Below are 16650 nucleotides of genomic sequence, written 5' to 3'. Positions count from 1 at the left end.
AGTCTTGAGCTTTTTTTATTTTAAAAATATAAGATATGATATGTTTTATGATATACTTTTGATATGTGTTTTAAATGTTCGTGATATAAAAAGTTTAAGTATTATTTAATAGTTATTAGTTTATATTTTTAAGTATTAGAATGTTAAATTTAATTTTTTGTATTTTGATTTTATTTATTTAATTACTAGATTGAATTTTATTTTAATAAGTTTAAGATTTTTTTTAATTTTAATCTAATAAGATGTTATAAATACTTTTTAAATTATTATTATAGCCGTGATTGAGTGATTAGAGGTGTGAAAACTCTCATTTTAGTTTCGTGATAAAATCATAATGTAGATAAGTGAAGTTCTATCTTATTACATCAGAAAAATAGGTAGAATATTTAATGAGTCCTGTTCATACCCTGACCCAATACAAAGGCCCAGGTCCAATCAAAAGGCCTAATCTAAAGGATTAGAGCCTAGCTAAGTACCGACCTTCACATAAGAAGTCGGTATCAACCACGACTTGGTCAGAAGAGGTCGGACGAAAGATTAGCTGGCAGGTAAACACTCATTCAAATGAGTAACCGCCCCTAAAATCTCTCTAACCGCCTCATAAAGCCATATCTTAACCTCCCCAAGATAATAGGGACGGTTACCACCCTAAAGATACGGCACTACACCAACGGTGGTTATTGGCTCATCTCTATAAATACACTGACACGCCCTCAGGTATCTCTAAGTCCAATACTCTCTAAGACCTGCTTACGCTCTTGCTAACTTAGGCATCGGAGTGTCTTTGCAGGTACCACCCCCCATTCACACGCGAGCACAAGTCGGACGGAGCCTTCCGAGTCACGGACCTGCCCGGAGTCCTCCTCCATCATACACTTGGGCCGCCTAACGCCATCCGCGTTATTAATCTCCGGTTACCTACCGTAACATTGGCGCCGTTGCCGGGGACCCGAGAGATCATTCAACGATGGCGGATAGATCCCACGAAGAGGGCCATGTGGAAACAGATTCTGACCAAGAGAATCTGGACATGGGAAATGACAATGAAGACACAGCCCAACAACAAGATAACGATCAACACAGAGAGGGTACCTCCGGAGTAAAGAATCCGAAGGTAAATTCCTCAGATGGACGTGAATCAGAAAAGGGCGGACCACCTCACGTAACTGAACTAATGGGATTGGTCCATAGCCGCTTGGAGCAATTAGAACAAGAGCGGGAGAGGCAAAAGGAAACCGAAAGGTACCTTAAAGAGGAGATGGGACGGCGAAAAGAGTTAGAAAGGAAACTCTTACAGCTAGAATCCTCCCTCAAGAACTCCCGTGATGAAGGAGAAGATCAACTCCCGGGCGGAGAAGATCCTTTCAGCGAAGACATCATGAGGGCAAAAGTTCCAAGGAACTTCAAAAGCCCTGATATGGACCTCTATGATGGAACTACGGATCCCAAGCATCATCTTAGCAACTTTAAAAGTCGGATGTATCTAGCCGATGCCTCCGACGCTACGAGATGCAAGGCTTTCCCGACCACTTTATCGAAAGCAGCTATGAAGTGGTTCGATAGCCTCCCCCCAAGATCCATCACTAGTTTTGAAGACCTCTCAAGGAAATTCCTGATGAGGTTCTCAATCCAAAAGGATAAAGTAAAACATGCACCGAGCCTCCTGGGAATAAAACAGGAGGTCGGAGAGTCTTTACGAGCCTATATGGAAAGGTTCAATAAGGCATGTTTAGAGATTCAAGATCTGCCGACAGAGGCAGTAATAATGGGGTTAGTCAATGGACTTAGAGAAGGTCCCTTCTCACAGTCCATATCTAAAAGACATCCCATTTCTCTAAGTGATGTACAAGAAAGGGCCGAAAAGTACATCAATATGGAAGAGAATGCAAGACTCAGAGACTTGAGTTCACGACCTGGACCTACTTCCTCCTCTAGGGAAAGAGAGAGGGAAGTCAGGAAAAAGGAAGAACCCGGTCTCGAGAGGCCCAGAAAGTATCACTCTTATACTCCTCTAAAGACTTCTATAGTGGATGTATACAGAGAGATTTGCAACACTGAAAGGCTGCCACCCCCAAGACCTATTAAGAATAAAAAAGGGGGAAGCCGCAGCGAGTACTGCGAGTACCATAAAATATATGGTCACTCCACCAACGACTGTTACGACCTCAAAAATGTGATAGAAAAGCTGGCTAGAGAAGGTCGGCTTGACAGATATCTCATGGAGAGGTCGGACATCCATGGAAAAAGAAAGCGAGATGATATGGATAGAAGAGATCCACCACCACAGACCCCTGAGAGACATATCCATATGATCTCAGGAGGATTTGCGGGAGGTGGAATCACTAAATCTTCTCGCAAAAGACATCTCAAAAGAGTCTACCAAGTCGGGGATGAGACACCCGACCTCCCCACTATATCATTCACAAAAGAAGATGGGCAAGGGATAATCCCCGGGCATGACGATCCCGTGGTAATAACCATGATCCTAGCCAACGCCCATCTCCACAGAACCCTAGTAGACCAAGGAAGCTCGGCGGACATCCTTTTCAAGTCCGCCTTCGACAAGCTAGGGTTGGATGAAAAAGAATTGAAAGCTTACCCCGACACCCTATATGGGTTAGGGGATACGCCAATAAAACCACTGGGATTTTTACCCCTTCACACCACCTTTGGAAGAGGGGAAAAATCAAGGACTCTGAGCATAGACTTCATAGTCATCGATGAAGGGTCAGCCTACAATGCCCTAATTGGCAGGACTACCCTTAATCGTCTTGGAGCAGTGGTATCAACTCCCCACCTTTGCATGAAATTCCCGACTCCAGGAGGAATAGCAACGGTAAGGGGAGATCAAAAATTGGCAAGGAAGTGCTATAACGAAAGCCTAAATCTGAGAGGGAAGGGCAAAGAAGTCCACACCATAGAATTAGGTGGTGCAAGGACCAGAGAAGAGCTACGACCCCAGCCGGGAGGAAAAACCGAGGAGATACAAGTCGGAGAGGAGGAAGGAAAAAACACTTACATAGGAGCCAACCTAGGGGAAACCCTGAAACAAAGGTTGGGTGAACTCCTAAGAGCTAATTCCGACCTCTTTGCCTGGAAGGCTTCCGACATGCCCGGGATTGATCCCGAGCTCATGTCTCACAGGCTCTCGGTTTACCCAGGATCCCGACCTGTACAGCAAAGAAGACGCAAGCTCGGCCCAGAAAGGGCCTCCATAGTAGAAGAGCAAGTACAGGCGCTCCTGGAAGCCGGCTTTATCAGAGAGGTCAAATACCCAACATGGCTAGCCAATGTAGTGCTAGTCAAAAAGCAAAATGGTAAATGGAGAATGTGCGTCGACTATACCGACTTAAATAAGGCATGTCCTAAGGACCCTTATCCCCTACCGAGTATTGATACCCTGGTGGACTCCAGCTCAGGGTACCAATACCTATCGTTCATGGATGCCTAATCGGGGTATAATCAAATCCCGATGCATGAACCTGACCAGGAAAAAACATCGTTCATCACACCAAAAGCCAATTACTGCTACGTGGTCATGCCATTCGGACTGAAGAATGCAGGAGCCACGTACCAAAGGCTGATGAACAAAGTGTTTTCTCCCCATCTAGGGAGCCTAATGGAGGTATACGACGACATGTTAGTAAAAACCAAGCAAGAAGTCGACCTCTTAACCGACCTCTCACAAGTTTTCGACACTATAAGGTCGCATGGGATGAGACTAAATCCCGCAAAATGCGCCTTTGCAGTAGAGGCAGGAAAATTTCTGGGGTTCATGCTAACACAAAGAGGGATTGAGGCCAATCCCGACAAATGCAAGGCCATCCTAGAAATGAAAAGCCCGACTTGTTTGAGAGAGGTTCAACAGCTCAATGGCCGACTTGCAGCCCTCTCCAGATTTTTGGCAGGATCGGCACTAAAATCCCTTCCACTATTCTCCCTATTAAGGAAGGGATGCCAATTCGAATGGACTCCGGAATGTGAGGAGGCGTTCCAAGAGTTCAAAAAATTCTTAAGCCAACCTCCTATCTTGACCCGACCAGTACCGGGAAAAGACCTCGTCCTATACCTATCCGTCGCAAACAGAGCTGTCTCATCAGCCCTAATCAGAGAAGACGAGGTCGGGCAACACCCGGTCTATTTCACCAGTAAGGTTCTACAAGGTCCTGAGCTAAGGTACCACAAACTAGAGAAGTTTGCCTACTCCTTAGTGATAGCCTCACGGAGGCTACGACCTTACTTCCAGGCTCATACGATAAGAGTTCGTACGAACCAGCCCATGAAGCAAATCCTTCAAAAGACGGATGTTGCAGGGAGAATGGTTCAATGGGCGATAGAGCTCTCCGAGTTTGATTTGAGATACGAAACTCGGACTGCAATTAAAGCCCAGTGCCTCGCCGACTTCATTGCAGAATACGCAGGTGAACAAGAGGAAAAACCGACTACATGGGAACTATATGTAGACGGATCCTCCAACAAAACAGGGAGCGGCGCAGGCATAATATTGGTAGATGGAAAAGGAACCCAGATAGAGGTTTCCTTAAAATTTGAATTTCCGGCTTCAAATAATCAGGCAGAATATGAAGCCTTGATTGCAGGATTAAAATTAGCAGAAGAGGTTGGCGCCGCAAAGGTGACGATCTACAGCGACTCACAAGTGGTGACTTCCCAAATAAGTGGGGAATATCAGGCAAAGGACCCCAATATGAAGAAATACTTGGAAAAAACCTTGGAACACCTAGGGCACTTTGCGGAAACCGAGGTCAAGCATATAACTCGGGATCTAAATAGCAGAGCTGACGCCCTATCCAAGTTAGCAAGTACCAAACCCGGGGGGAACAACAGAAGCCTGATTCAAGAAACCCTCCAAGCGCCCTCGGTATCAAAAGCAGAAGATGAACGAGAGGTACTTGAGGTAGTCGGCCTGAACCTCGGATGGATGAATCCCTTAGTCGAATACCTGAAATTCGACATCCTCCCCAAAGAGGAGAAGGAGGCTAAAAAGATCCGAAAGGAAGCACAACATTATACTTTGGTGAGAAATATCCTTTACAGAAGAGGGATATCAACACCATTGCTGAAGTGCGTACCGACCTCAAGAACCACCGAGGTGTTGGAAGAAGTACACAGTGGGATCTGCGGAAACCATCTCGGAGCAAGGTCGCTGGCCAGAAAAGTGATCCGAGCAGGATTCTATTGGCCAACCTTGCAGAAAGATGCCACAGACTTTGTGAAAAAATGTCAGCCATGCCAAATGCATGCAAATTTCCACGTGGCTCCACCAGAAGAGCTCATTAGTATAACTTCCCCCTGGCCTTTCGCAAAATGGGGGATGGATCTGTTAGGTCCTTTTCCCCAAGCACCAGGGCAAGTTAAATACTTAATCGTGGGAATAGATTACTTCACAAAGTGGATAGAAGCAGAACCGTTAGCCACTATCACCGCTCAGAGAAGTCGCAGGTTCCTCTACAAAAACATCATCACAAGGTATGGGATACCTTATTCCATCACCACAGATAATGGAACCCAATTCACCGACGCCACCTTCAGAAACCTGGTAGCCAGTATGAAAATCAAACATCAATTCACCTCGGTAGAGCACCCACAAGCCAATGGGCAAGCCGAGGCAGCTAACAAAGTCATACTGGCAGGTTTGAAGAAAAGATTACAGGAAGCGAAGGGAGCTTGGGCTGAAGAGCTCCCTCAAGTGTTGTGGGCTTATAGGACAACCCCCCACTCCGTCACAGGAGAAACACCCTTCCGACTAGTATACGGCGTAGAAGCCATGATTCCTATAGAAATCAGTGAGCAAAGCCCAAGGGTAATTCTCCATGATCAGGTCGGAAATGTACAGGGGCACAAAGAGGAGCTCGACCTGCTCCCCGAAGTCCGAGAGAACGCCCAGATAAGAGAAGCGGCATTAAAGCAAAGGATGACTACCCGATACAATAAGAAAGTCATTCGAAGAACATTCGCCGTGGATGACTTGGTCCTAATCAGAAACGACATTGGAGTCAACAAGTCAGGAGATGGAAAGCTCGCCGCAAACTGGAAACGGCCATACAAAATCAAGGAAGTGTTGGGGAAAGGTTATTATAAAGTAACCGACCTGGATGGCACTGAGTTACCAAGGTCGTGGCATGCATGTAATATGAAAAGGTACTACAGCTAGAAGCGAACTCTACTCCCTGATGTACTCTTTTCCCAGCTTCATGATTTTTTCCCAAAAAAGGGTTTTTTCTGGAGAGGGGTTTTTAACGAGGCATCATAGTAGAGGCTAAGGGAAAATATGCTGTCAAGACCCTTAGTAGCAAAAGGTACCTTCCCGATTAATAAAGATCTTTTTTCATTACTATATTTCTCTTAAATATCCTCCTCTATTTTTTATAAGTCTTTTTACGAAACGCGCCGACTTAAGCTCGACAAAGCGTGAAAATCCCATGAACCGACCTTACATGGTCGTCAGGATGAAACGACGAGGTACAAGTCGGTGTAAAGAGGTTATATGAGTTGATCGTATTAAACTCAGAAACTATCCGACTCTTAAGTCGAAAGGAAATCCGAGTAACGCAAACTCGAAAGAGCTCCGAGTAAAAGAAAACCGAGCTCCGAGTAGACGAAAAACGCATCGCAAAAATAACCTAAGTCATAAAAGCTCACTAAAGCAAAGTTGAGTATAAAGGATAACAAAAGAGATATGAAGACCTGAAAAGTTTAAAGTTTGCAGACAAGCCTTTGCACGAAAAAGGCTCAAGAAAACAATGCAAGCTAACAAAAGGTTTTCCCGAAAAAGATCAAACATATTCAAAACAGAAAAGCATGCACACGCACAAAGTAACTTAAACCCTTATCCAAAAAAAGGGCACCTACTTCGATTAGAAAACCCTTATCCAAAAAGGGCAACAAACATAATGTTTTGTTTACGGCCTTAAAAGGCCAGAAGCAAATTGTTCACAACCACCAGCAAATAAATAGAAGTTTAAAAAAGGGGGGACCCACAGGCCGGGCCCCCATATAGCCACAAAAATAAAAAGAAGTCATTTCTTGGATGGAGTAGAGGAATCACCACCAGGAGGAACGCCACCAGGACCGAAAGGAGGAGCCAAGGAGGAAGTCGGAGCAAGGGTTGAAGAACTCGGAGCATCTTTGGAATGAGGAGGAGACTCTATAATCCTCTGCCCCCGAGTCTTTAGGTCTGACTCGGAAAGGACCTCGGGAGCAGGAGGATCAACAATGGCGCCATTAATCACTACTTTGTCAGGATGTAGTGGAGAAAGATCCAAGTCGGGGGCTATAACCCTGACCTGCTCCAGGAAAATTCTCCAAGACTCCTCGGCGCCATCGGCGATAGAGTCCTCCAAGTCAGCATAAGCATTCCGAGAGTTCACCAAATCCTTCTTCACCTCCACCATATCTTTAAATAGGCTTTGGTAACTCTCCTGGGCTGCCTTCCTGAGATTCACCTCCATAGTACATTGGGCTCGCAGCTGGCTCTCCTTCTCCCGAAGGTCATCTCTCTCCTTCCTCAACTTATCCCTCTCCGCCTTCAACTCCCTCTCATGTTTTTCAAACATGAGAAGCCTCTCCTCCAGCTCCGCAACCTTTGAGGTAGTCCCCAAGGAGCTGAGGGGAGTCTTCTCGAAGATATCCAAAAGTTTGCCACAAACTCCCGCCGCCCTAAAGCTCTCCTCGGCCAGAGCGGTAAGGTGGTTCCGAACAGAAGCATCATCCATACCTATAAGAGGATAGATGTTCTTTCGGACGAATGCTTGAGCATCCGCCTTAACACCACCTTCCCAAGAAGGGCCAGACTCTGAAGTCTTGCGCTTCTTCTTCTCCGGCTCGGAGAGCAATTGGGCAGAAGGGAGTGGTCGAGCCAAACTTGAGGAGGAGATGATAATAGGTTGAGAGGGAGTACCAACATTCCTAGGAGGAGGAGGAGGAGGAGGAGGAGAGACGACCGCCTTGCCACCCCCGGACCTAGTCCGGGACTTTGCCTTAGCTTCCTGGACCCTTTGGTAAGCCTCCTGAGCATTCCTTTTTGCCATATCTACAAAAGAAACAATTAAGTCATAAGTCGGTAAAAGACAAGTCGGCAAAAAAGAAGTCGGTAAAATACAACTCGGAAATAGGGAATGCATGTGCTACCTATGCAAGATTGAACAAAAGTCGACGTCCCCTGAAGGATTTTCCTCGTATCTAAGTATGGGGCCTTCCCCCATGCTTCTCGGAAAAACCCCACAATGGCCGCCTCCACCTCGCCTAGGTCATCTAGACCAATCTTTTCACAAGGGGTGGCCGGCAGCCAATAAAGGGGAAAACGAGGGAAGGAATGCTCGTCCAGAAAAAAGGGGTGGTGACCCTCTACAGCTTGAACCTTGAAGAAGAAGTTTTTGAAGTCGTGGAAGGATTCGTCAAAAAGGGTGAAAATCCTCCGACCTTGAATGGCTCGGAAGGATACCCATTGTTGTTTGTTATTTAGCCCACTAAAGGGCTTAGTCATATGGAAAAGATAAAAGAAGATTCTCAAGGAAGTCGGAAAGTCCAGAGCGTGGCTTATAAACTGGTAAATCTTCAAAAAACCCCAGGAATTGGGATGGAGTTGAGTAGGGGCAACCTTACAGTGGTGCAAAACGGATATCTCAAAATCCGAGAAAGAAAGAAAAACACCCAAACGGGTGATCATACATTCATACATAAAGAAAAAGTGAGGGACCGCCTCATCAACTCTCCCAAAACAGACCCGGTCTTCAGGACCTGGGATTATCAGTTCATATTTGGGCTCGTCCTCATCCGAAGTACAGAGCCTATGATGAGTACGAAGGTGGGTGATGAACTCAGCGTCAACCAACGGTTCCTCCCCAAGGACCGTATCGTCAACCCACTGAGACAGGACGTCTACAGAAGCCATTTTTTATATAAAGAAGAAAGTGGCAGAAAACCTACAAAAAGGAAAAAGAAAAAAGAAAATAAAAAAACACGGCCACCAAAGAAGAGAGATTCGAAACTAGAATCTACGGGTCAACCTATCTACTCGCAAAGCAAAACATGCAAACATAAAGCATGACATGGAAAAAGCAAAACTAACCTTTATCCAAAAATGGAGGTTGGTGAAGGGCAGAAGTCTTCGAACGCAAGGATGCAATACGAACAAGATAAAGAAAAAGTTTGAAAGATTGCAGAAACGGAAAATGGAAAGAGAGGGAAAGTATTTATAAAAAAGGCTAAGGGGCATAATGGTAAAAAGCGAAGCAGTCATTAATGAGACTGCACCGTTACCAAAGCCCTCAATCCCTAAAAGATCCCTCAACGGACACGACGCTTGAATTGACGTAACTGTCAGAAACCAAAAGTCGCGGAAATCACGTCGGTTTCCAAGATCCGTGTTCTTTCAAACAAGTCGACTACGCACCCGAATTGAATACTTGAACCCAAACTTTAAAGAAAATTTGGGCTCAAGTAGGGGCAATGTTCATACCCTGGCCCAATACAAAGGCCCAGGTCCAATCAAAAGGCCTAATCTAAAGGATTAGAGCCTAGCTAAGTACCGACCTTCACATAAGAAGTCGGTATCAACCACGACTTGGTCAGAAGAGGTCGGACGAAAGATTAGCTGGCAGGTAAACACTCATTCAAATGAGTAACCGCCCCTAAAATCTCTCTAACCGCCTCATAAAGCCATATCTTAACCTCCCCAAGATAATAGGGACGGTTACCACCCTAAAGATACGGCACTACACCAACGGTGGTTATTGGCTCATCTCTATAAATACACTGACACGCCCTCAGGTATCTCTAAGTCCAATACTCTCTAAGACCTGCTTACGCTCTTGCTAACTTAGGCATCGGAGTGTCTTTGCAGGTACCACCCCCCATTCACACGCGAGCACAAGTCGGACGGAGCCTTCCGAGTCACGGACCTGCCCGAAGTCCTCCTCCATCATACACTTGGGCCGCCTAACGCCATCCGCGTTATTAATCTCCGGTTACCTACCGTAACAAGTCCATTTGATTCAATTACGAACTAGATGTGAATAAGTTAAGTTAAGTGAGTTTTTATCTTATTGTATCAAAAAATTAAATAAAAAAATAAAATAATTCTCTTTGTATTTAATTTTAAACTTTTTTTAATTTTAATTTATCTTTTCTTTTTTCAATTTCAGTAATTGTCTTCTTGTTTATCCCTTATTTTATAACAACTTTTATTTTCAATTTTTTTAATATATAATACAAGCTTGAAAGTTGAAATATTAAAATACTAATATATTAGAGATATCCAAAAAGAGGGAAATGAATTAAAAACAATATAGGTGTTACCATTAAACTTAACAACAAAGGCATTGCCAAATACCTAATACTTACCCTACAATATGCTCGAGAGAGCAAAGCTTCACTAGAAAGTTTCCAAAAAGAAGCAAAAGGTGCAAATCATTGACACTTTTTCAACGTTAAAGAAAGGATCTGGATTTTACTTGTCTTTTCCTTCCGGATGAATCTTTCAATATTAACTCTCAATTTAAATTTCGTAATATTTTCCCTCTTCCTTGGTTTGCTTACTTGAGTGTAAGTTGAAAACAAAAATAATATTAATAATAAAGTTGGCCAGCTAAAATTAACTATAAAATAAATTAAATAAATAAAAGATGAACTTATTTTGTAATTTCTGCAAAATAATATATCAAACTTTCTCACTTTTAAGTACAACAAAAAAAAAATTCTTTTCAATTTTCACTCTATTTTATTGTTAGTCGAAATATAAAAATAAAAGGAGAAGGGTTTCATGGCGGAAATATATTATGAAACACTGAGACATGTTTGCTGAGTTACACATGAAGAAATATTAAAACATGACAATCTACTTGAAAAGCAAAGAATCTAAGAATAGATACTGAATTTTATTAGCTGAAATAATATCTACATAGGCAAGAAAACTAAGAATATGTAAGTTGAATTATGAAAGAAGGAGGAGAATAAGAAGAGATTCATTTTGATTTTGAGGTGCACCTATTTGGAATGTAGCTGCCATTCAAAGGATGGAACTTGAGTTGACAGTTCAAGCGGCACAAGAACTTAACAGATCCTACAGGCCCTATCCTCCACCGAGTCCTTGCATTTCCCTTGAAATCGAAGGCAATCTCATTCTTCTTCCAAGAATCATCTACTTTCTCCATCTGATCAGGAGTCAAAGGAATGGAAGAAGACTGAATAACATAGTTAAGATCCTTAGTACTATTCTTAGGAACCTCCAAAGAATCCGCAACGAGGACGGCTATGCCTTGGCCTTGGAAGCTGATGTTGAAGCTTATGTCAGAGAAAGTAGCATGAGCCTTGGCATTGCCATTGTGAGCCCTCACAATGACTGTGAGCTGTGTCTGGAGGAGGCCGGCGTAGTCGTTCCGGAGAAGGTCTAAATGAGCATTGGTGATGCTGATCACAGGTACTCTTGGATGGATGACCAAGTATGCGATGAAAACTACTATCCCTGCAATCACAACTGCTATGGCTATGATGGTGCATAGGATCGCTGCTAGCCAGATCAAGGGGTTCGTTCGGCCCTGCCGCCGATGGAGATCGAGTTTTCTCTTGAAAGCCGTAGGCATAGAGCATGAATCAATCAGTCTTGAGAGACTAAAACATTCTTTTTCCCACTGCTCTGCTTTCTCTCTGTTTTGTTCTGTGTTGTGATGAAAAGAGAGTAGTTTGGCTTCAGAACATGAAGCACATAAACAATTTGAGTTCTTTAACTCTATTTACAATGGGGTTTTAGTATCTTCGTTTAATTCCTTTCCCAACTTTAAAGCATTTGATCCTGTGCGCAAATTACTATATCCCATTTCATTTTCTAGCATTTTCATATATTTTAAATTCCTAACCATGTCATAAAATAATCTTACTGTGTAAAATGATAAATTTGTTTCCACTATTTTAAGAGAAAAAGAGATGGATTAATCATTTCAATGTAAAATTCGTACATATATGAAAGAGGATTAATATACACTCTTTTCCAAATAATGAAAAAACAAGTTTATTTCTTAAGAATATATTCAAATTTTGTGAGACTATGATTCTCCTACTGTTTATATGATTAGAAACTTCAATAGCCATATAGCAAATATTACCCATGAACTGGGAATCTTGATTTATATGTTAATTGTGAAAAGGTAAAATACCAAACTTGCATTGCTAGATGCAAAATCCTTCTTCTTACTCTGCCTTCATAGCAAATTCTGTTCTCAAGTATAAGTGGGTCCACACTTGCATGCGTAAAGCATATATTAACTAGTACATATTCCTACTTGGGGAGAATTACAATTTACAACCTTATACACACTTCTAGATTAGCAAATAACATCTTATCTTTACGTCTTAGTAGCAAACACTCGCATAAAATTTTTTAAAGAAATAGTAAATATACATTTTCCCCCTTGCTTTAAAAACAAGCTTGTTGTAAAAGAACGTTTTCCTATTTTTAGGTGACTGTTTCCAGAGTTACACATTCAAAATAAACACTGCAAATCTTATGTCTAGGATATGTAACGCGTATGAATCACACTCAGTTATATACTAATTCCCCCTCTTCTTTAAACCTGATTAAGCACTCTATCAAGTACAACTTATGTTTTATAAAAATATATATACATGAATTTAGTTAGACCATTTTTACATAAAAAAGCAGCAATTGCTTTATCAGACGCATAAATGTTAAGGGTACAAAACTAACAGAATGATTCGCAAACTATGAGAAGCCTTAATAAGGTCTAGAAACGAATCAGCTTTATCCATGAAAATTTTCACTAGTGCAGTGTAATAGAACAAACCAAGGTAACTAATAACAGTTTGCTTGCAAGTTTGTACTACATATTCAATCATACATTACAACGATAGCTGCACGCATTAAGCGACGAATGTGTGAACTATAGAAAGAACCATAACATCGTACAAACAATGATAATTCCTGTGCATAATTTGATACTGAAAACCGAATAAACAGACCGCACTTGACATTAGTTTAGTGCACTAGTGCCTCACGCTTACATTTGGTAAAAGTAAAGCTTTTATAAGAATGATCACCGTTCCGAACATTCACAAATCACAAGAATAACTAAACAGGAAACCTTGAATAAAATGTGAGAATTCAAACATCAACCCTTGCGCCAACTGTTGACCATCTAATGTTGCTCATGCTTGTCAAATATTTGCAATGACAACTGCCTGGGCTTGGCATTTACAGCACAATCTTGTGGACGACTTTCAAAGGTAATTGAAGATCAGAAAAATGGAAGATAAAGACAAACTAACCAAAACAGAGACAAGGACTATTGTTAAGTCCTGTGGCTCCGGAGAAAGATTGCTCCTGTCAATCAATTCTTAATCTCTTCAAGAGCATGGCAAACTTGCAAAAATAAATTGATGATCTCTCCAAATTGAAGAACAATATCTAAGGTATCCATCTGGTATTGAACTTTTCCTTCTAAGTTTGCCAAACTTAAAAGAAAACAAGACCCTCAGAGTGGCATGCAGACCACTAAAGGAGCTTTTATCCTTCAACTATAAAAGTTGGATCCTCAATACCATGTTCCCCATTTGCATCACCAAGTGATAACAAAAATGACAGGACATGATACATGAGGCGTTTGCATTCAAGATCCACATATAAATAGTAAAAATTCCATATAACAAATAGTAACCAGATATGCTGCTACCCCTTTGTAAAACTTAATACTTCATGAGTATTAGATCACAGTACTTCTGCAATCTGAACTGTAATGGAAGGCAAACAAAATTGCCAAGCTTGGTAAGCTCACATATTAAAGCATTTTGAGTAAAAGAAGAGGGGGAAATTGCTGGAGAATGAAAATATAGAAACCCCACCATGGTTGTACGGGTGATACAAATAAAAAAAAGCCAGAGAACCAGAGTGTGAATGAGTGAAAGATAAAGCTGGGCAGAACTGTAAAAGCATTAGGCTTTCCCAGTGGATGGTGTTTAAGGAAGGTAGGCCTATTTGCAACCTTACTACCACAAGTGGAGAGATTATTTCCAGCATTTGAACTTGTGACTACCGCATCACAAGTCATCACCCCCTACCATTGAGGTGAAGACTTAACCTCCAGCTAAAATACTAACGTTATTTTCAAAGCAAATTATTCACTCATACAAAGCAATTCATATTATGGTAACTCCATAATATATGGAAACTCAAAATCCTCACGCACAAAGAAACTACAATTCAGGAGCCTCAATGAAGTTCATCTCAAGTAGCACTGTTGCCAACTTCAAAAATACCAACCTCATGAACATGTAGAAGACAGAAGAATCAAGAATAATGACCACCTGTAAACATTTAACATAAACATGTAATATGAATGGAAGAAAAGACTATAGACAGCAAAAATAACTCCCGATGCAAAAGAATTTCAAAGGGAAGGGCTTACTGCGAGGGAGTGAAAGGATAAAACTCATTTAACACTATCTCAGTCAGTGATGGCTATATACTGAAAAGTTCAACACAAAAAGAAAAGGTTTGTCTAAATTACAATTTGCCATGAGCTTTCCACCTCCTGGACAGACTGTCATATCTGTCCCTTGCAGTCCTACTATCTCTATAGAATGCATCCTTCAACTTTGCCATTGTGGACTCATATATCATGATCTTCCAATCCAGCATGTCTTCCGCTGACCTTTTCACCTCCGAGAGCCGGCCCAGCTGACAAAGACCAAGTAGCACCTCATTGGCAGCATCACTGAGCGGCTTAATATGATTCTCAACCATGTAAGTCCAAATCGATTGCGCTGCTTCAGGATCATCACGATCAAAGAACATTGCAATGGCCGAGGTACAGTTGGTACTGGTGGGCGGGTACTCGTTCTTCACCATCTCGTTGAAGAACCTCTCGGCCACATGAACCTTCTTGTTCCTCACCAAACACTCAAAAACAATGTTATAAGTGAGGGAGTCAGGGAAAACACCCTGAAACGCCATCTGATCGAGCAGGCGAAAGGCGTGATCTATCTGATTGTTATTGCAAAGCAAGCCAATGACAGCATTGTACATTACTAAGTTAGGCACTACCAAGGCACTCTCAAGCATGACATCCCACAAAATGACAGCATTAGCCGCATCGTTTTGCTTGATGATAATATCAAGAGCATTGGTAAAGAATTTCAAACCTGGGAAGCAGTCATGGTCCTTCATCACCTTCAAGAACTTGACAGCCTCATCAACCTGCAATGCACGAACCAATGTCATCAAGAAAGCATCGTAGGCAGCCATGTTCTTCCTATCCCAACCAATTCTAACCACCATCTCGCCGAACGTGCTCTTGGCCTTGGCGGCATTTCCTTCCTTCTCCCAGCCCTCCAGCAAAATGGCGAAAGTATCCCCGTCGGGCGGAATCTTGCCCTTGATCTTATGGAAGAACTCCAATGCGACGGTTGTCTGATTGTCCTCGCGGCAGATGGCGCTGAGGAGGGAATTGACGGCAACAACGTCGGGCTGAATGCCGTACCTGTCCATAACATCGAAGCTCATAAAGGCTTCATTGAACCTGCCAGCAGTGCAGTAGCTCTCGAAAACGGAGACAAAGGTGGGCAATGCCAGCTGCTTTTGCTGCTTCATGGACCTGATGGCGTCCCACATGTACTCAAACACCCCGTTCTTCCCCAACAGGTCCACCATCAAGTTCCAGGCATGGCCCGAGTGCTTGTGAAGCTGCCCGGCCCACCGGAAGAACTTCACGGCCGACGACGGCACGCTGTAGGACAGCCCGAGGACCTCGTGGACCTCATCGTGGGAAGGCCGGATCCCACAGTTAGTTAGGGCAGTTTCGATGTCGTTAGGAGGGGTTCGCGTCAGCAGCTCGCACAGTTTTCTCGCATTTGGGGACACGTGCACCGCGTCCCGGTGTGATGGAAATTGGTTCGGTCGTTGGGGTTTCGGAATCTTCGCTTCTTGTTGCTGTTTGTTGGAGGCAGTGCTTCTTCGGGGGTTTGACGCCAATGCCTCCATGATTGGGTTTGATTTTGGGTTTTGAGATAAACCCCAACTCGAGAGAGGATCACAGATTTCTTAGATTGAATTGGAGAAACCAATATCGAATGTTTGAATGTTGGAATTGAGATAATTTCGGGTCTCTGTAGACTGGCAGAGGCGGAAGCACAGAAGGCTGGCGACGACGATTGCGGCCAGTCCAAACTAGCCGGTAACTGGGAACACTGCAAAATAAGCACAACTTTTTTCCGTTTCCGTTACTTTTTCTTTTTCTTTTTCTTTTTTTATATCAAATATATAAAATACGAGAATTTTCGTTTTACAAACTAGAGAAATTGGCAAAGACCTTTTGACCTCCCGGCATTTAAATTTTTTAAAAATTTAAAAATACATTTAAATTTTTGATCTTCTTAAAATTTAGACATATTGATCTTATGTTTATTTGGGTCTGGTAGACTGTACTGATCTATTTTATATACAAATGCATTTATGTATAAGTGGAAAAATTTTTAAAATGGGACAAATTAGATCTAAGAATCAATATGTTCAAATTTTAAAAAAGTTAAAAACTTAAATATATTTTTTTAATCTTTAAAAATATAAATATCTATGAATCAAAAAATCAAAGACCTATTTATTATTTTTTTTAAAAACTATTA

At 42.3% G+C, this 16650-nt stretch overlaps 2 protein-coding genes across 2 annotated transcripts; both read right to left on the bottom strand.

The window, feature by feature from the left end:
- Nucleotides 1-10859: 10859 nt before the first annotated feature.
- LOC112797808 (NDR1/HIN1-like protein 13) lies at nt 10860-12036 on the bottom strand. The gene has a single exon (XM_025840909.3). It carries the CDS (start codon nt 11598-11600, stop codon nt 10983-10985), a length of 618 nt encoding a protein of 205 aa, XP_025696694.1. The 5' UTR covers nt 11601-12036; the 3' UTR covers nt 10860-10982.
- Nucleotides 12037-14445: 2409 nt separating this feature from the next.
- On the bottom strand, nt 14446-16276 carry LOC112797801 (pentatricopeptide repeat-containing protein At5g15010, mitochondrial). Its single transcript, XM_025840896.3, has one exon. The coding sequence runs from the start codon at nt 16007-16009 to the stop codon at nt 14534-14536; it is 1476 nt and encodes a 491-aa protein (XP_025696681.1). The 5' UTR covers nt 16010-16276; the 3' UTR covers nt 14446-14533.
- Between the last annotated feature and the right edge of the window lie 374 nt (nt 16277-16650).

Source organism: Arachis hypogaea, chromosome 1 (genome assembly GCF_003086295.3).
Source record: "Arachis hypogaea cultivar Tifrunner chromosome 1, arahy.Tifrunner.gnm2.J5K5, whole genome shotgun sequence".
Taxonomy (NCBI): domain Eukaryota; kingdom Viridiplantae; phylum Streptophyta; class Magnoliopsida; order Fabales; family Fabaceae; genus Arachis; species Arachis hypogaea.
The sequence above is the reverse complement of the archived record's forward strand: the minus strand, read 5'-3'. Positions and strand labels throughout refer to the sequence as shown.